Source organism: Urocitellus parryii, chromosome 3, assembly GCF_045843805.1.
Source record: "Urocitellus parryii isolate mUroPar1 chromosome 3, mUroPar1.hap1, whole genome shotgun sequence".
Taxonomy (NCBI): Eukaryota; Metazoa; Chordata; class Mammalia; order Rodentia; family Sciuridae; genus Urocitellus; species Urocitellus parryii.
The window spans coordinates 196,273,080-196,293,255 of record NC_135533.1 but is presented as its reverse complement, the minus strand read 5'-3'; the positions used below and the strand labels follow the sequence as shown (position 1 = coordinate 196,293,255).

At 39.7% G+C, this 20,176-nt stretch overlaps 1 protein-coding gene across 1 annotated transcript in view; it reads right to left on the bottom strand.

Moving 5' to 3' along the window:
* Window positions 1-14,064: 14,064 nt before the first annotated feature.
* Window positions 14,065-20,176, bottom strand: part of Entpd3 (ectonucleoside triphosphate diphosphohydrolase 3) — a 32,845-nt gene continuing 26,733 nt past the window's right edge. Inside the window, exons 7-10 of the mRNA XM_026401598.2 lie at window positions 18,037-18,309; window positions 17,777-17,887; window positions 16,975-17,112; window positions 14,065-14,781 (exon numbers count right to left, since the gene is read on the bottom strand). Of these exons, the coding sequence (XP_026257383.1) occupies window positions 14,545-14,781; window positions 16,975-17,112; window positions 17,777-17,887; window positions 18,037-18,309 (759 nt within the window). The 3' untranslated portion in view covers window positions 14,065-14,544. The remainder of the gene's footprint in view (window positions 14,782-16,974; window positions 17,113-17,776; window positions 17,888-18,036; window positions 18,310-20,176) is intronic.

Below are 20,176 nucleotides of genomic sequence, written 5' to 3'. Positions count from 1 at the left end.
TGGGTGGTGTGTGTGTGTGTGATTTAACAACTAAGGAGGTAATTTAGGTATCTGTGTCTTTGAAAGATTGGTCCAGTGTCAAGAAAATATTTGGGAATCATAGCAGATTGTTATTGTTTGTGTTTTAAATATCCTCCAAAAATCTATATGTTAAAAGCTTGGTCCCTAGCCTGGTGTTATTAGGTGGTGGTGGAACCTCTAAGAACTCAGACCTAATGGACCGGTTTAGGTCATTGGAGATGTGCCTTTCAAAGGGGTTTTAGCTCCACACTCACTTGCTTTCTTTTTTTGCTTCCTGGCCACCGTAAGGTGAGTAGTTTGCTCTATCAATGCACTCCCACCTTGAGGTACTTCCTCACCACAGGCCCCAAAGCAGCAGGGGCTAACAACCACAGATTGAAACCTCTGAAACTATGAGCAAAAAATAAATGTTTCCTCTTTTTATGTTGATCACCTTAAGTATTCTATACAGTAACAGAAAACTAACAGATCTTAGGAACACAGGAAGGCTGCAGCAAAGATAGAGACTTTTGTTGCTTTTGAACATAAGAAGCTGTTGACACAAAGAAGTTTCATGCCCTAAAAAAGATGATTAAAATTCTTATTCTCTGTGAAAGACAATATATAAATTCTCCCAGAACTGAGCCCAGTGTTGGAAAAGAATATTTCAGTACTCTAAGTAGATGAACAAATGCAGAATGAATTTATCAAGCTAATAGGCTTCCAATATCAGAACAAGTTCTAGGAGCAGGCAGAGGCAGCCAATTCTTTATATCATAGACGAAAGCACTAGAATCTTCTCCAAAGAAAATCAATATCTATCTATTCCCCCCCACCCCCCAACCGTGTACGTTATGTTCACCAGAGTGAAGAAGGTAAGATGGAGCTTTGTAAGGACCTGGTTGATTTTGTAGAGACCCTTGACATGACTAAGAATATCCAAACAGAATTCTTCCTGCAGAGAATAGCAGTATGGGGATTATCAAAGATTTAATAGAGGATAATTACACGAAGGGTCAACTGACAAGGACTTGTGATATCTTTCTTAAGCCCTTTCATTTGGCCTCTAAGATGTAGGAAATGGACTCACATTTGTTCCTGTACAGTGGAACCAGTTACTAAACTTCCAAACTCTGTGGACAAAGTCATGTTACTACTAAGGAGCTCCTCAGAACTTTTCACCATTCAGCTGGAGTTTCTAAGTAAGTAGGGTGATCCTGAGAGGAGGAGGAAGAGAGAAGCATCAGTGAAAAATGCCAGGTGGAGCAATCTCTCAGTATCTGAACTTGTCCAAGACTGCAGTCATCTTCAGTATTTTGAAGGCACACACAGAAGTTCTGAAAAGGCTTTTATATTCCACTAAATCTGAATTGATAGTGATGATGGTGTGTTGCCCAGGTCCAGCCCCAGCGGGGATCCAGGGGTTTTGAAGGAGGAGTGGTGTTGTTGAAAGAATAAGAGATGGGACGACAGGTTGCAAGTTACAAGCAGCCTCCAGAAAGATCTGCTGCCCCTAGAGGGGGCCTTTATTTTTATATCTTTTTTACAGGTGTTTTTTCAGGTAGTTAGTGAATAGCTTCAAAGCCCAAAATTTCTTTGATTTACATAATTTTCAAGAGTTACATTTTTTCTAAGATATTGAGTGCATTGTTTAAAATATTTTCCTGTAATCTTTGCTTTTATGTTTTTACCTCAATCACTAGGAGCTAGACTATGCAACTCAACTACATCTCTCCTGACCTATTATTAACTTTGAACTTTAAGGCATATCTTTAATGATTTCATTAACCTTTAACTTTAAAGCATACCTATGATTATTGGTAAACTTTCTTACTTCTAAACTACAATTCCAATAAAACACACTTAAAATAGTGAAAGTGTATTACTTAAAAGCCTACTACTCTGAAGTGCCTTTAAAATATATCTATATTTACTTTACATTATTTTATTTTTTAATTTCCAAAGTAATTTCTTTTTTTCATATGACCTATTTAACTGCTTTCTTAAAGAGTTTCTTTGATCCTTGGTCAAAGTACACCTAGTCTTACGTCTTTGTATTCTTTAGCTGAAGGGCAGGCTCTGCACCTCAACCCATTTGCCATTCATATTAACTATGTGTTCCCCATTTTCATCATGAATTCCTGTGTAAGGCAAAGGAGGGAATGTATTTTTATTAGCCTCTTGTCCTTGAGGGGGATACCATAATCTTCCTTTACTTAAGTAAACTACAAATGGTGGTCCTTGTACTGTTGGCACAGCAATTGTTTTTCTGTAATTAGGCTACTGTACAGGTTGTGGCTTTAGAACTGGTGTGTGTGTTGGGCTTAGTATAAATTGTTAACCACCAGATAAACATTTCTTATTGCTTAGGCTTGAAGAATAACATTATTGTTTGTATCCTGAGAGATATTGAAACACACCTTGGGACATATCTTAATTGTATCCTTAGTCTCATTCTGGGAATTTTCCTGCAATCTCAGGCAATATGTACTTTTATTATTGATTGACGTTTGCTCTATTATCCATATCATGAGTATCATAAACAAAATACCCATGGTTCCGGTTTCCAGATGGTACAGCCCTGCCACAGCATCTCCCACATTGTGACCCTGTTAGACAGCGGTGCAGAAAACCTTCACCAGTGTATATACATCTTTCCATGTATCAAGTCCTTGCATCAGGACAGATAGCAGTCTGATACTGACCTCATTCACTTGTCTAATGAAATCAGATTTGTCATCTAGACAAGGATATTTGTGACCCAGACTTTGTGTCCTTATAAAATGAGGTAAAGTGTGGGAATAGAGGAATTTTTCCTGATTCCTTGTGTTGCTTGACCAAGAAGTTCACAGTGTTTTCATAGTGAACCACAAAAAATCCCTTTTTCATTGTCTTTCTGAACCATGTCATTTCCAAACCACAGGAGGAGGTGTTCAAATGCTATAATTCATCGCTCAGTACTTTATCCCAAACAATGTGCATTGGTTGAAGAGTGATGAACCTGAGAGGCATGTATGAGGCATTCAGAGGAGATGTTTTCTACTTGGACAAGTGTAGAGCAGATCTGCAAAAGTGAATGGATGAGTGGATGGGTGTCCCACATCACAGCAGGCAGATATCCTTACTGCCCTGCAACATTTTAACCTCATGTTCTATGTCAGCATGAATTTAGGCTTTTCCATCCATGGCCACTGTGTCTATGTTCCACCTGGCGGGGGGGTGGTAGAGAGCATCATAATCTGACAGAGGCACTCTGATGAGAGCAAGGACATGAAGAGTCTAACCCTGACCTGTATTCCTCAGGTCATCAAAGTCAATGTATATCAGGTCTTAGAAGACTTTGAACCAGTGACACTAGCTGGGATACTTTGAATTTCTAATCTTATATACTGGCACTGGGCACTTGTCCTGGAGCCAATGTATCTGCTAATCGTGTTTTTGAATTTTGCTGTTTTATATTAATTGTTCTAAAAAACTAGCTAGTATAAATGGAACTTGTAATACCTATATTCTTTTAGGGGAAGTGGATCCTGTGAACCTTTAATGCAGTAAGGTTGGAAGATAGTAGAATAAGAGGCAGGCAGTGATCAGCTTAATGCATTTAAAATCCAATCACTGTGGTTTAGTACAGAAAGAAGATATATGTGGAGCTCTTAGATGCAAGTGGCCTTTTAAGTTTTCTTTACATTCTATTATTAGAACATAAAACTTTGCAAAGAAACCTTAGGTAGAAACCCAAGTGTTCTTTGTAAAAAGGAAAAAAATATCTCATATAGAACCATCAATACAGTTAAGAATCCTTTTATGAAACCTGAGACAGGGGAGAATGGGGAAAAAAAGGATCTTTAGAGAGAAGGGAAGACACAGAGAAAAAAAAGAAAGATATATCCATGGAGGAGAATGAGCCAACAAATTCAGTCATTGCTCTGGCTCTCTGGCAGAGAGACAGAGAGTTTTGCTAGAAGAAATACTGTCTGTTGAGTCATCCTTGGGCTCAGATCTTTGCTCTGTCCCCCTCTGGCTGTGTGATGTTGGGCAAACTACTTCTCTTCTTTAATCTCTTTTCCTTGTGAAATGGGGTTTAAAAGTTCTCTGTATTTTCCTCAACATTGTTGTAAACTAAGATGGGTGACGTGAAAAATACTTTATAAATACTTTTTGATGTATAAATAATTTATAGTTTACTACTACCCTGGTGCTGAGCTATTTGTAAGCAGACCATTTTTTTTACTGATTCATTTGTTTAGCTAATTTATGCATATGTAATGATCAAAACTCTAATTTGTTGGACCCTTTTTTGTGTGTGCAAAAGCCTGTGTTAAGAAGGCCATATAGTTAATATAAGATAGCCCCTGCCCTCAAAGAACTCTAGCCTGGGACTGCTCTTCTCTTGGTAGAACATGCCTTCTGACAGCTCAGAGCTGCAGCCTAGGTTGAACTCATGTGTGTTATGGTTTGGATCTGGAATGTCCCCCCATGTATGAGACAATGTAGCTCATGTATGAGACAATGTAGCTCATGTATGAGACAATGTAGGGAATGTTCAGAGGTAAAGCAATTGGGTGGTGAGGTGAGGGCGTTACCTCATTAGTGGGTTAATCCATTTGGTGGAGTCATAATTTGAATGGGTGATAACTGTAGGAAGGTAAGTTATGGCTGGAGGAAGTAGGATACTGGAGGCATGGCCTTGGGAACTACATCTGTCCCTGGCTCCTTCCTTTCTCTTCCTCCTATCCTCTTTCCTGGATGCCATGAACTGACAGCTTTCCTCCACCATGTGCTTCCGTCATGCCATTCTGCCTCACCTCTGGCCCAGAGGAATGAAGTCTGCTGACCATGCACTGAACTTCTGAAACTGTAAGCCCCAAATAAACTTTTCCTCCCCTAAGTTGTTCTTATTAGGTATTTTGGTCACAGTGATAAAAAGCTGACTGACAAAACTTGACAAGGGCTGGGCTGTATAGCTTGGTGGCCTTTCCCTCACAAAAGTTGGACCTCATTTGCTCTTGCCTTGGTGCTTGTGTGAACCTGAGCATTTTTCCTAGGTGGCCTGGTGGAGTTGAGAAAGAGTGGGGCAGGAGGTCCCTTTATAATGACTGTGTTGAACTGATTGGTATTCATTATTCTCTTGTAGGGTGAGTTCACCTTAGAAATGTTGAGATGCAGGGGGGTTTTACAGGGAGGGTTGGAGGGTTGATTTGGATCCCAGGGCAAGACTCTTGGGCTCCCAGAGTCTTGCTAGAAGCCTATTAAGAAGGTTAAAAGACTGGTATAAACTCTTCCCAACTGAACTCTTCTTTGATTTTTCTGTTTGCCATTATCTAGGTAACCTAATTTCCCATGATTCCAGGACAAATAATTATAGTGTGCTTATGTATTTTTCCAGGACAAATATGTAGAAAGAAAAGGATGGAAAATAATACCTTATGTTTAAGAGGATTTCCTGAACTGTCCAAGGGTGGGAAGAATAAGTAAAGTGTCCTTAGGCCATTAAAACTCTCATGAAACTTGAACAGATCACTAAAGGCTTCAGAGCTGTGAGGATTTCCCTAGTTTTCCACTGGGCCTCAAATCTGAAGGACCTCCTCACCAACTCTGCCATCCCTAGGCTTTGTCCACAGGCTTCCATGCATGATGACTGCTGGGGTTAGCATAACATAAATAATAGGTCGAGTAATTTATGATAGAAGAGGAGTCCAGTATGGGGCCACTGATATATGCCAAGTGCATAAAACTGGGCCTGGAACAGAGTAGTTCCTCCATAAATATTTTCTGTGTAGAAAAATGAATATCCAAAGCTTTTCAATATAGTAAATGTCCACCAGAAGAGGTCTGCTTAAATAAACAAGCCAACATAGCTACTAAAAAGCTACAGGCAAATCACCCAACTAGCTATACTGATAAAATACTTTCCAGGATAGGAATGGAAAGTTCATGTGTGTTGGAGTCTTAAAAGCACTATAAATAGAACCTTGCTGCAAAGAGCTTTCTGAGAGATCTTACTTGGTCTGCTAAATAGATGAAAAGCTCCTGCATCACCATGGAAACACCTTTCCCCAAAAAGAATGATATTAGAACAAGAACATGCTGGGTAATGCTGTGTAGTGAGATGGTGGTAAACAAGGATGCAGAATGAGTGACGAAGGCACTTGGGGGGAGAGATGCTGGTGCAGCCACCAGGAAGCAACGAATAGATTAATTTACTCATGTATTAATTCAAATACTGAATACCTACTGTGTTAGGAGCTATTCAAGGCACTTAAGACACAGAGGTGAACAAAAATAGGCTAAAGTTCCACCTCATGGAGTTTAATTCTACTAGGTGGACATAGACAATAAACAAATATATAGCGTGTCATACAGTGAGGAAAGCTACCGAGAAAAATAAAGCACAAGGGAGGGTGGGGCATGGGAAGGTGGGGCATGTGAAAGTGGAATAGTTCAAAGAGACAAGAATGACTATTTTAAATAGAATTGGAAGGGAGGGACTTGAGGAGAAGGTGACACTTGATTAAGGACCTCTGGGAGATGAGAGAGCAAACCATGGATGCCTGGGGGAAGAAAGTTCCAGGCAGAGAGAGGAGTTAAATTCCCTCTTGGCATGTGTGAAGAGGACTAAAGAGGCTGAGTGAGGGCCAGATGGTGTGAATGAGGGAGCCATGCATCTGGAACCTTGGGAGACCCTGAAAAGACCAGCTTTTATTTTGAGATAGGAGCCTTTCAGGAGAGGAGTGACTTGTGTTTTAGAGATTACACTGGCATTTAGACTAAGAATAGACTATGGAAGGAAAACTGTAGCTGGAGACAAGTTAGATGGAGGTTAAAAAAAGACAGTGGCAACATGTAAAACAGATAGTGTTGGGCCTGAAAACAGGATTTTTTGTGTACTTCTGAACCAGCAGTGATACCGTCTCAGAGGTCATTAGTGTGTATTAAGCCAAAATTATTTGTCTTTGTGCAGGAATCAAACCCAAGTCATGAGCATGCCAGACAAGTGCTCTACTACTGAACCATGCTACAAATCCCTAGTAAGCCAAATTTTGTGAACCCAAGTTGTACCACATACATACCATGGGAAGCTGTATTAGGCCTTCAGTTCCTATTGGCATAGCTCCTGGATCAAAAACACTTTGTATGAAGAATATATATATAGGGCTGGGGATGTGGCTCAAGCAGTAGCGTACTTGCCTGGCATGCGTGCGGCCTGGGTTCGATCCTCAGCACCACATACAAAGATGTTGTGTCCCTTGAAAACTAAAAAATAAATGTCAATCTTTCTAAAAAAAAAAGAATATATATATATATATATATATATATATATATATAGAGAGAGAGAGAGAGAGAGAGAGAGAGAGAGAGAGAGAGAATATAACAAACTCCCGTGTACACATTACTGCTCATTCATTACTCCCTCTTCTGTTTAATTTCATAGCAAATCTGTGATATTTCACCATAAATACTTCAGTGTGCCTCAAAAGTGACTCTTTAAAAAAAAACACAACCTCAGTATCATTATCATACCAAAAAAATCAACAAAAATTCCCTAATATCTTCAAATATTTGACCAAATTTTGTCCTCATACTTTGTTCCTATTTCCTGGGATCCTGAAGTGGGTCAGAAGCTGCCAGTGAATAGCATCAGTTTTAAGGATACTTAAATCTCTAGAGAATAACTACAGAATTATGGCTGAGAATCAGCCGCACATATAGAAAACATTTGGGTAGATAATATATATAGAACTTCAACAAATATCAGGCAGTATTCTGAGTGTGCCTTATGAATGTTAGATCATTTTGGTTTTGTTTTTGGTGGTACTGGAGATTGAACCCAGGGCCTTGCACATGTCAGGCAAGTGTTCTACTGCTGAGCCATATCCCCAGCCCTAAATTATTTGATTCTTACAAAAACTAGAGATTTTGTTTCTAGAGTAGAGGTGATACTATTTTCCCTATTTCGCAGGTAAGGAAAATGGTGAGGGATTTTAAATTACTTGTGCTCTGTCATGTGGCTCCATAGTAGTGCCATAATCCAGCCATGCTTTTTTTTTTTTTTTTTTTTTTTTTTGGTAATTGAACTCAGGGGCACTCAACCACTGAGCCACACCCCCAATCCTGTTTTGTATTTTAATTAGAGACAAGGTCTCACCTTGTCACTGTGTTGCTTAGGGCTTGCTTTTGCTGAGGCGGGCTTTGGATTCATGATCCTCCTGCCTCAGTCTAAGGAGCTGGCTGGGAGTAATTCCAGGCATGCACCATCACACCCAGCTCAGCCATGCTCTTAACTATGAAGAATTCATTGAGCTTTGAGGGTGTAAATTTGTTCGGTGGATTCAATTAGGTTGAAGAAATGAGTGGCAATTCTTTTTTTTTCAGTGCTGGGGATTGAGCCAGGGCCTTGCACATGTCATACAAGTGCTCTGTTCTGAGCTTCATCCCTAGCCCTGGCAGCAATCTTAGTTAAGGAATAAAATTGTTTCTACTAAAACATAAGATTTCAAAGGTGTTATGATAAAAGTTAAAAAAATGGAGACCTTCAAAGATGGCTTCTTGATTTGTGATGCACTTAGTTGTCAAATAGCTATCTCAAGCTTAATTAGCATCCACATAGCTCTGATCCTTACTATCCCAGCCCTTCAAACTTTACTGTTTGGCTTTCCCTATCTGAGTCGATGGCAACTCCATCCATCCATTTGTTCAGGCCACACACTCTGGAGTCACCCTCGATCTTTCTCTTTCTTACCCTGCAACTGTCCAGACAAAAAATCTTGTTGGCTGTAGCTTTAAAATTTATGCAGATTTAGACTACTCTTCCATTACTACAAAACTTGTGCAAGTCCCCATGATCCCTTGTTTGGATGACTGCAATGCCTGTATGGTAGACACTTCTAAAAGGAACCCAATTGATTCCTGCCTTCTGGTAGTTATATCTATGTATAATCCCTATACTTGTAGAGTGCCAGATCTAGTGACTGCCTTCTAATGCATAGAATATAACAACAGCCAAGGGATACACTTCAAGGATTAGATTATAAAAGACTGACACTCTCTTTGTCTCTGTCTCTCCCTTTCCCTCCTTCCCTCTAAACTTCTTTCATTGTCTCACACAGGAGCTTTTGGGGGATACCTTACATTTAAACCATAACACTCCATGTATCCATCATCCCAGCTTCAAGGACCCTCAAATCATGAGCCAGTCCTACCTCATCTATATCCTCCCTCCTGTGTTATTTCTCATCAATTCACAAATGTGATGATCAATTTTGTATGCTAACATGGTTAGGCTACAGTCCTCTGTTATTTGCTAGTCTAAGAGTAGTTGTGAAGGTATATTTTGGGTGTGTTTAAAGCACATAATCAGTTGTTTGTCTGTTTTACAGGACTGGGGAATGAACCCACAGGCACTGTACACCGAGTGACATCCTCAGCCCTTTTAATCTTTTTACTTTGAGACACTTGCCCAGGCTGACCTCAAACTTGTGATCCTCCTCTCTCAGCCTCCTAAGTAGCTGTGATTACAGGTATGTACAACCACACCCTGAATAAGTTAATTTTCAGTAAAGGGAATTATCCGAATGATCTGGGTCATCCTGATTAAATCAGTTAAAAGATCTTAAAGCCTGAGAAAAAAAAAGTATATTCTGCCATGGCCAGCAGCTTCAGCTCATGCTGAAAGGTTCCTGCTGCCTTTCCTGATGGCCTGTCATGCAGACTTGCCTAGCCAGCCCCACAATTGTGTAAGCCAATCCCTTGCAATAAATCTCTTAATATGTATCTCCTACTGATTCTATTGTTCTGGTGGAATCTTGACAGGATACACCAGAAATATCATTTCAGGGGCTGGGGTTGTGGCTCGGTGACAGAGTGATTGCCTAGCACATGTGAGGCACTGGGTTCAATTCTTAGCACAGAATACAAAAAAACCAAACAAATAAAGGTATGCTGTCCATCTACAACTACAAAATAAAAATTTTAAAAAAAGAATATCATTTCAGTCGGAAAAAATTCAACAAGATTCTCAACAGTAAGGATTCTAGGGGGAAATTCAATAAAACCAGTGTCTCACCTCAACAAAGATTAACAGTTATTCCTTAATAACATTAACTAATCAAATTTTCAATATCTGGTTATTTTTTAATATTACAAATATTTTGAACTAGTGATTTTTTTTTTCCAGCATTTTAAATTAGATGGGTGTTGGTAGAAACTCACTCATGGAAAGATTTTCTGCAGGGCTCCAGCAGAGGGCCTTCAAATCTTATGTGTTTTAAGAGGACATATGTTTGTCTCATTTCTGTTACAACCTCAGTCCTGTAGCTCACTGTTTGACACATAGTAGACTTTTGGTGAATGTATGATAAGCAAACAAATAAATGAATATATGGTTGAAAGAAATACTTTTCTAAACTTGTATCTATTGGCTACTCTCTGTGCCAGGCAGTGGCTAAATGTCATATTTTATCTTTCCAACTATCCCAGGAGGTAGGTATGTTTAGTTTTGCTTGTAAGTTCCCTTTTCATCTATGAGGAAATCAAGGCTCAAAGAGATTGAAAAACATTAGCTAGATCTGTAACTTTATTTTTATAGGGTCATACAGCCCATTTGGAAAATGCATAAATGATTCAAAAAAGGAACACCTGTAACGCCTACCTTGCTATAGAATCACACTGTCACCCCAGAAGCCCTATCATTATGGACTGAATATGTCCTTCAAATTCAGATGTGGAAGCCCTAACCTGCAATGTGATGGTATTTGGAGGTGAGACCTTCAGGAGATAATTACAGGTAGGTGAGGTCATGAGGGTGGAGCCCTGTGATGGGATTAGTGCTCTTGTAAGAAGAGATCAGAGAGCTCCCTCCCACCCCAGAGTTCAGAAGAAAGGCCTTGAAAGGAAGAGAACGTTGGCAGGGAACTTAATTGACTGGACTTCCAGTCTTGATGTTGGACTTGATCTTGGACTTCTTAGCCTCCAGAATTGTAAGAAAATTAATTTATCTTAAGTAACGAAATGATGATATTTTATTATGGCAGTCTAAGCAAACTAAGACACCCATTTATCCCTTTCCAAACAAACTCACCTTCCCCCAAATTTAAGAGTAATAATCTCCTTGCTTTTCTCTACAGTTTACCTTCCGTGCATGTTTAGTTTTGCCTGTTTTAAACATGATGTAAATGGAATTAAAGGACATATTTTTTTGCAACTTGATTTTTACTCTCAACATTATGCTTGTAAGTTCCATCCATATTAAGCATGAATTTGCAGTTCTTTTCATTTCATCAGCATATGATATTTTTGCTGTATAGATACATCACTGTTTATTCATTCATGTTATGGGATAGGCACCTCAGATGCTGCTCAAAATGATTTACAGGTGTGTATACTGGCATGTCTCTGAGGCATATGCCTTAGGCTGGGATTTCTGGTTGTTTGGTATGTTTATCTTCTACCTTATTAAATAATACCATAGTTTTCCAGATTGTATTAATTTACATTCCTACAAGCAGTGTAGGAGAGTTCCAGTTACCTACAAACCTCTTTTTTTTTTTTTTCTTCAAGTCCTGGGGATTTAACTCAGGGTCTCCTACATGCTAAGCACATACTCTACCTCTGAGTTAAAACCTAGCCCCCGACTTTTTAATTTTTGCAAAACTAAAATGTATGTTGTGTTATCTCATTGAAGTTTTAGTTTGTATCACCCAATCTATTAATGAGATTGACCACCTCTTCACACATTTGCTTGACACTTTGATTTCTCCTTTGAGACCTATCTGATTGTGGTCCTTTTTCCCCCTGATATGTGGGAGTCCTTCATGTAATTTGGAAACCAGTCCTTTATCAGTAGTACATGTTGCAAATGCCTTCTTCCACCCTGTGGCTTGTATTTTTACTCTTTTCATGGTATTGCTGGACAAACACAGTTTTTAATTTGAATGTGATCCAGTGTAACAGGTGTTCTCTCTTGACTACTGCTCATTGTGTAGTGTTTAAGAAGCCTCAAAACCTTTCTCTTATCTTCTTCTTCTTTTTTTTTTTTTTTTGTTGGTGCTGGGGATTGCACCCAGGGCCTTATGCATATGGGGCAAGCAGTCTACCAACTGAGCTATAGTCCCAGCTCTCTCCTACCTTCTTTTTGAAAAACTTTATAGTTTTGTCTTTCATGCTAAGGTCTTTAACCTGCCTGGGAATAATTTTTGAAAATGAAGTGAGGAAGGGAGTTGAATTTCCTCCATATAGATATTCAACTGTTCCACATATTTTCACACCCCTCTGACATGACACCTGCCACATGCCACACCTCTGTCACATGTGAACTGACATATCGAACGACAAAATCTAAAACTAAATTCCTAGCTGCCACATGAGAAAGGAAATGTGATGTGATGGGTTTTAGACTCACTGGGCGAGAAGCTGAACTCAGAGTCCCCAGCTCCAAAGACACTTATTAGCTAAGCTGTGTCGGCATGAGATTTCACCACCAAGCCCAGGCCTTTCTTATGTGTCTATTGTAAGTAGACACAATTTGTGATACCTCATTGTCTTTATCTTCACCACATATTTCAGATGTAGCACTTGCTCTGGTTGGAGCCTAATGTGTCAAGAAGCCAGAAATACTTCATTAGCTTATTCCAAGTTCCCAAAGAGATTAAACATATTGGCTAGAACTGACCTTCATGCTTCAGTCTTGACTCTCTGTCTTGCAAAGACATGTTTTTCTTTTTCTTGCTAACTCTTGGTGATTTGGATACTATGTTCATTTGATATCTCTATATTTTATTTCCCATCCCTCATTCATTTATGGAAACCACTCTAATCAACAAATAAGAGTAAATTCTACATTCATAGCACTTATCCACATCCAAACCCATACTTGGCAAAGTGTTAGGCCCATCGTAAGTGTTTTGTAGATGTCTGTTGAATAAATGAGTGAGTGACGGATGACAAGCTTTGTCCTTAGTATCCTATTGTCTATTTTGGAAAAAATCCATATGTATACACACAAAAAGATAAGTAATAATTTCTGTTGCTAGCTTTGAGAAAGTGGTCCAGGATATATATTATTGTGTGTATGCATATGTGTGTGTGTGTGTGTGTGTGTGTGTGTTTGTACACGCACATGTGTGTGTGCAAGGAAAGTTTTATGGAAGACAGAACTGGAACTGGACATTGGGAAATATGCATTATTTGAGTGTGTGGAAGGATGACCCACAGTCTATGTAGGGAAGGACATGGGAGCAAAGGTGGTTTGGGAGGCCATCCTTGTGGCAAGTTGTGAATGTCAAATTAAAGTAGGGAAATGTATGACTCAACTGGAGTTTCATCATAATGAAAGTACTTTGAACTCTATGGAATAAGGGTGATATTAACACATGATTTTTTAAAAAATTCCCTCCATTTCTTAATTTTAAAAAATTCTCATAAATACTACCTGAGTCCTTAGAAGAAAGAGCATCATACTCAAGTTAAAAAATGCACACATTGAAAGTCAAAATAAGAGTTCTTTATTCCATTTTTCATCTAACAAATGACAATCTGAAATAGTGTTGACTTTTAGTTTGTAGCTACTACACTTGCTGAAGTTCTTCTTATCTCACGTTGGAGGCAAATATTCCTGCAGCTTTTGTTTCTTTCCCCAAGTTGAGTCTTATGGCTGCTTGGCAGAAAGGCCTAAGACCTAGGAAAGAACTGAGGAGCAAATCATAGAACAGGATGCCTGCCGTGGTTATCAAAGATGCCTATGGGAATGGTGGGCAAAATACAGAGAACGTGCTAATAATGGAAAGGCAGGCTGAAGCAAAAGCCTAGTGAAGGCAATAAGTTCTGGAATGCAATACCCTCACTAGAAGTAAATGAGTTCTAGAAGACGGCAGAGCAATGATGGTGAGATGTGCAGGAGGATACTCACACAGGTTGCAACCTAGGAACCAGAGTCCCGACTGGGAGCTCCATTTTGGGAATGGCTGCAGTGTTTTGGGACACTTCTGTGTATCTTCTGTGCTCTGTGCTCTACCTGCACGACAGAAGCCTGGCTACGGCCACTTTTTGGGGGAGTCTTCTCTCCCAGATACTATATTCTACCAATATGAAGGATTTCAATGCTTATGAGGTTGCTAAAAGAAAGTCTTGGTTAAGGGTCAATGGGAGAAAGTCACAAGGTAAGATATATGAGTGGATTAAATGCTTAATGGGTGTCTTGCCACAAGGAACACTGAAGGAGGGAAAATGGAAACTGAGCCCTGAGGTCAATTCTTCCATATAAAACTGTTATATTCTCAAACTCCTCTTCCTCTGGGGGATGGCCTGTCTCTCCTCTGTTTCCCAATAGATCAACAAATGGATAGAAGGGTGCCTGGAGGAGCAATTTGCACAGAATTGTTGAGGGATTCCCCAAGAGGCATTTTGGCAGAAGTCGGTATCCAAGCAGCACGTGACCTAGGTGTTTGACTTTAGTAGTATTTCCTGAAGGTGGCCACTTCACTTGCACTGCATGGTGCTCCCCAGGCTGGTTCTAGGGAACCCTGGGGCTCCAGGAACTGCTTTGAAGGCTCACTCAGAATCCACTGCATGGTCAAAGACACGCTCAGAGCGCCTCTTTGTCCTGGACATTGAACATAGGTACAAAAGAAATGCGAGGCACAGCAGGGCTGTGGCTGTGAAGAAGGCAAGAATGCCCACAAAGACAGTCGGCTGTATGGGCAGGCGGATCAGGGGGCTCCCTGCTGGGATCTGGTTGGTCAGGCTGAGCATGTAACCTAGGGACCAGCCGATGCTGCTGTTCCCGACCTGTGGAGTAGAAGAGATGACTCAGTTCTCAGGGAAGGCACAAGGCTGGGATCCTATACCAGGGCACACCACTGTATACCCTGCAAGGCCTGCACAGGGAAATGTGGCCTGAGGAGGTCAAAGGGCTCACCCATGTTCAGACACCACACAGTACTACAAAGAATTGGGAGTCCCACCTTCAGCACTGCAGAGAAAACAGTTGGAAGAATGAATTCTAATAGCCTAAAAAAGGGACAGTTAAAAATAGTGAAAGCATTCCTATTGCCCAGGGGTGTTTGTGACTAAAGCAAGAAGACAATGAGCAATTTGCTGAACCCAGGGAGGTTCTAAGCACAGGAGATGAGTCCAAATGGGAAGCAAACTTTGTCAACTTCTTCTGGTAATTCCATCTAGTTTTGCTTTACATATTTTTAAACTGTTTTATTAGGCACATACATGTTGTGAATTTGCACCATTCAAAGTGAATGGAGTTATTTTTCATTGGGGGTAACCCCATCTGAAATGATGCTCTTTGTTTTAAAGAGCATTTTGTCATATATTGAATAACAATATCAACTTTCTTTTGGGTAGCATTTGCTGGATGATTGAAAACAAAATTTAAACTCTAAATTCTTTCCATATGCTTATGCTTAAAGTATAACTGTTTCTCTTATAAATCATCTACTGATTTTTAAAAATCTAACCTGACAATGTCTGTCTTTCAATTGGTGGGTTTAAACCACTGATGATATATTGATATTATTTGGACTTCTTTACAATATCTTACGTTAGTGATTCCTACTAATGCTATTTTCCCATATTATTTTTTCCCTCTTTTCTTGCCTTAAAAATAATATCTGTATGTTTCCTTGACACAACAAGAATTTTAGGCTATTCTTATGTCCCTGTTTACTGTCACCTGTTACCATTCCTCTAACAGGTTAGAGATTTTCTATAGTTGGGTTATATGGATGGGCTTTTCTCTTTTACTTCAGTGTTAGTTTTATTTTTTAAATGCCATTTGTTTTTACTTTCAGTATTTTTGTAACATCTCCTGGGTTTATTTCTCTTCTTAGTTAGTTGCTGTTTCCAAAAAAATATTTTTAATTTAAGTCCTGTGTGGCAAATCTTCCAAAGTCTTTTTATACCCTCATGTTTAAACACTAGCTTGGGTGCACAAACAATTCTTAAGCAGAAAGAATTTTAAACATAGCATGTTTTCTCTATTCAAATTGATATTCAATAGAAAGCCATTCTCCATTCTTTTAATGTACTTTCCTGTTGGTAATTAGATTTGTTTGGAAGCAAAGCTTAAAGAGTACATGCCACAAACAGTACTTGATTCCAGACATCCCTGTATTTTTTGTAGATGACTCAATTTTACTTATGTGAAAATAGACAGTCACAGGCCTAATGCAGGATATTGATTAGTTTAATCTAATTATTGCCAAAGCTGATATTGAACAGACTGACTATGGCTTCACATCAGCCTTCCTGAAATGAGAAAGTCCTTCAGAATTGGGGAATGATGGCTAAATGTATCCCAAGGTTGAGTCCTGCCTGAGAATAAGGTGTGGTCGTGATAGCTGCCATTACAGTTTTTAAACATTTTGTTCACTTGATACTCATTCCTGTCTGTCTATCTGTCCGTCTATGAATAACACTGAGCCAAAATCTTCTCCATCCCTAAAGTCTTTGGCAGTTAAATACCCTAGGCTCATTTAAAGAGAAACTTCTTACTTCATGCTAATGTGCTAGTGTAAATCCCGCATGCTCTGAAGCCTGGCTCTTAATCTGACATCTGTGTAAAATGAAGAACAATTAGTTATTATCCTCTTGAAAATCAAGTTATATTTAGAACTTCTTTTCAGGAATGGAAAGGCTCAGATCTTTAACATACTTAGTTGTCACTCAACAAACATTTCCCAAGCAACTACCAGGATCTAGCCCTGGCACTGAAGGCTGGGTATATAAAGATAGTGAGGCTTTGGCCCTTGCCTTCCAGTCCTTTCCTCAACTGGAACAGTCTCCTGTAAGCAACTCTGGTCTCCACTGTGTCTTCTCCCAGGAAGGTCAGGAGTGATCAGTCTGATCAGCTTGTACTCAGCAAATTTAAATCTCTAATATCCTTTTACTGTCTACATTTCTTCCACAAATGCTACAAACCTCTCTTTGGGGAGGAAGAAGAGAAAACAATCTTATGTCTTGACTTACTTCTTTTTCAAAACGTATTTGGGGCCAAGTCTCCTCTGTGAATTTGTATCCATTTATAAGCAAGTGGTAGATGTAGTGGGCTGAGAAGCAGTAGGAGCGGGCATACACCTCATCAAATTTGGGGAGCAGGAATGGGAGCTGAAAAGGAGGTTTAAGACATCTGAGAGGAGGAGTGGGCAGGTATACTTTACAATGCACATTTAGAACACCTAAGGTTAACAGTCATATTTTTAAAAACCTTATCACCCAGAATTCTGTAATAAAAATGGCTATGTTAAATAATGATGGGATTATGTAATATAGTGATTAAACAAAACCTATACCAGGTCACATAATAATAATCCCTAAGTCCCCTGAGTGCTTGTTATGTGCTGAACACTGTCCTTATCATTATGCATGTGGTTAAAAAATTAATCCATGACATGGGTGTGAAGTAGGTTCCCTCATTACCCAGATTTTATAGATGTGGACATAGAAGAGCACAAACACTAAATTCAGGATAAACACACATATACACGCAAAGGGAATATGCTCTGTTGCTATATTTCTTGTACTGACATTGTTCCTTCTTTTTTTTTTTTTCTTTTCTTTTGGTACCAGGGATTGAACCCAGGGGTGCCTTACCACTGAGCTAGAGCCCCTTTTATTTTTAATTTTGGGATATGGTCTTGCTAAGTTGCTTAGGGCCTAAGTTGCTAAGGCTGGCTTTGAACTTGTGATCCTCCTGCCTCAGCCTCCCAAGCTGTTGGAGTTATAGGTGTGCATCATCATACCTGGCTGTTCCTTTCTTTTAAATACTGACCTCACTCCAATCCTGGGAGCAGAAATTCCATGTACTTGAGTTGAAGGAGTCCAGGGAAAAACTCCCAGAAAGATTTAAAGCACTGGCTGTATAGTAGAATCCTGCAAATGCCTGGAAGAAGTAGAGAGGAAATTTCCAGAATGGAATATGACATGGAGGCTTCAGGGTGGAGAAGAAGAAAGGGGTACCAGAAATGGAAAGGGGAGAGAGACATATTCTACAGGCACAGACAGAGATCTTTCAGGGGGTTGTGCTCTTACCACAAATGGCCCTTGAACCTTTGGCTGGTAAGTCCCATCAAAGGAACAGCCTTCTTGATCATGGCAAGCTTTGAAGTCAAATATGGAAGCCACCTTCTCCCTACACAGTGATGGGTTCCCAGTTCCTTCAAAAGTGATGAGGCTACTGGGGTCGTAACTTGTTGGCCTCTGCTTCTCAGTGCACAGGCTGTCAAATACGTGGTCCACAGTGAAGGTGGTGCTATAATTCCGAGGGTAGCAGGGGTTGGTGAGATTGGTTTCAGTGGGAGAATTCTGTGGGTACAAGAAGAGTGAGGTGTTAGGTGGAGGGCGAAGTCATTCCTTTTGGCAAATCCTCACTATTACTACTCTCCAATGTCAAGATAGAAAATGGGAAATTCTGTATCTGGGTGTACTGTATCCCAGCTTTTTAAGAAAGCCCTGAAGGGATGGGAAAGGTGCTCGTGAAGTTATCCTGAACCAGGCACAACGCTGGGCTCTCTCTATCTGATTCAGCCCTTATGATAGCCCTATGAAGCAGGAAACTCCATTTTGGTGTGAAAACAGGTTATCTATAATTTTTCATTTTTGAAGAGAATCTCTACCTAGTCAAATAATCTAAAGGGTACAAATAAGCATATTATGAGAATGAAGGCTCCCTGCCACCTGCTTCCAGCCACTAGAACCCTCTCTGGCCAATTTTGTGTGTAATCTTCCAGAGATCTTATGTGCATTTGCAAATATATTTTGTTTTTGTTCCTTTAAAAAAAAACACAAATGATAACACCTCGAATACACGTCTCTTTGCTTTTCTTATTTAAAATATATATCTTTGGGATCTTTCCATTCACTGTATGTGTAGATGGCCTCTTTTTAGTAACTGCTAGGGACACCCTCTAGCAGTTGATTGGGACTGGTTTCCAGTCATTTTTCCAAAACACACCCACACACATCTCCTTGTTCCACATAAATCTTTGATCCATTTGTGATCTGTTTTATATAAAAACCAAGGCAGGACTGGGCTGGGTGTGGGTAGCACAAGCCTGTAATCCCAGTGATTCGGGAGGCTGAGGCAGGAGGATAGTGAGTTCAAAGCCAGCATCAGCAAAAGCCAGGTTCTAAGCAACTCAGTGAGACCCTGTCTCTAAAATACAAAACAGGGTTGAGGGTGTGGTTCAGTGGTCCAGTGTCCCTGAGTTCAATCCTCAGTATTAAAACAAACAAACAAACAAACAAAAACAACCCCATTCAAAAAAAGAAAAACATGGGGCTGGGGATGTGGCTCAGCGGTAGCGCGCTCGCCTGGCATGCGTGCGGCCCAGGTTCGATCCTCAGCACCACATACAAACAAAGATGTTGTGTCCGCCAAAAACTAAGAAAAATAAACATTAAAATTCTCTCTCTCTCTGTCTCTCTCTCAAAAAAAAAAAAACCCAAACAAACCAACAAAAAATACACACTGAGTCAGGGACCTGGTTTTACCTTTTCTAGATGGCTATCCAAACTTATCTGTGGGTGTAAAGTGTTCTTTTATCTTATGACAAATTCCTAACTGGGTTTGGTTCTATTTCTGGACTCCCTTTTATAAGGAATCGAATTTGAGCTCTATTCAATTTCAGAGCCATTACAGTGCAGTACTTTTCCTACAGTAAAATCTGACTTACAACATTCAGCCCAACCTTGCATTTTACTGATGGGGAAATTGAGGTACACAATAAAATAATGCAATTGTCTAACAAAGGTCAGTAACAGGATTCTGCATAGAATTCTATAGTTCAACACTCATCCAATCTCACTCCCATGAGTGTTTTCCAGAAAGATCTTCACGTGTCTACAAAGGAGGTAATAAGATCCCTTTCTGCTCCAATGGTGTGAAAAAAACCTGTGATTTTTCACAAATTGTTGTAGCCAATTTGGATTCTAGTATACCTGGGTCACCTTATGGCTGAAATATTTGTTGAAAGAGAAAAAAATCATGTCAATCAACTTGGTGTTTAGTATCAACTTCACAATCTGACTTATAGTTTTTAAATGACTGAAATAGTATAAATCATTTATGGCTTGGCATTTATGGCTTGTGATCTGTTTTATATAAAAACCAAGGCAGGATTGGGCTGGGTGTGATAGCACACGCCTGTAATCCCAGTGACTAAGGAGGCTG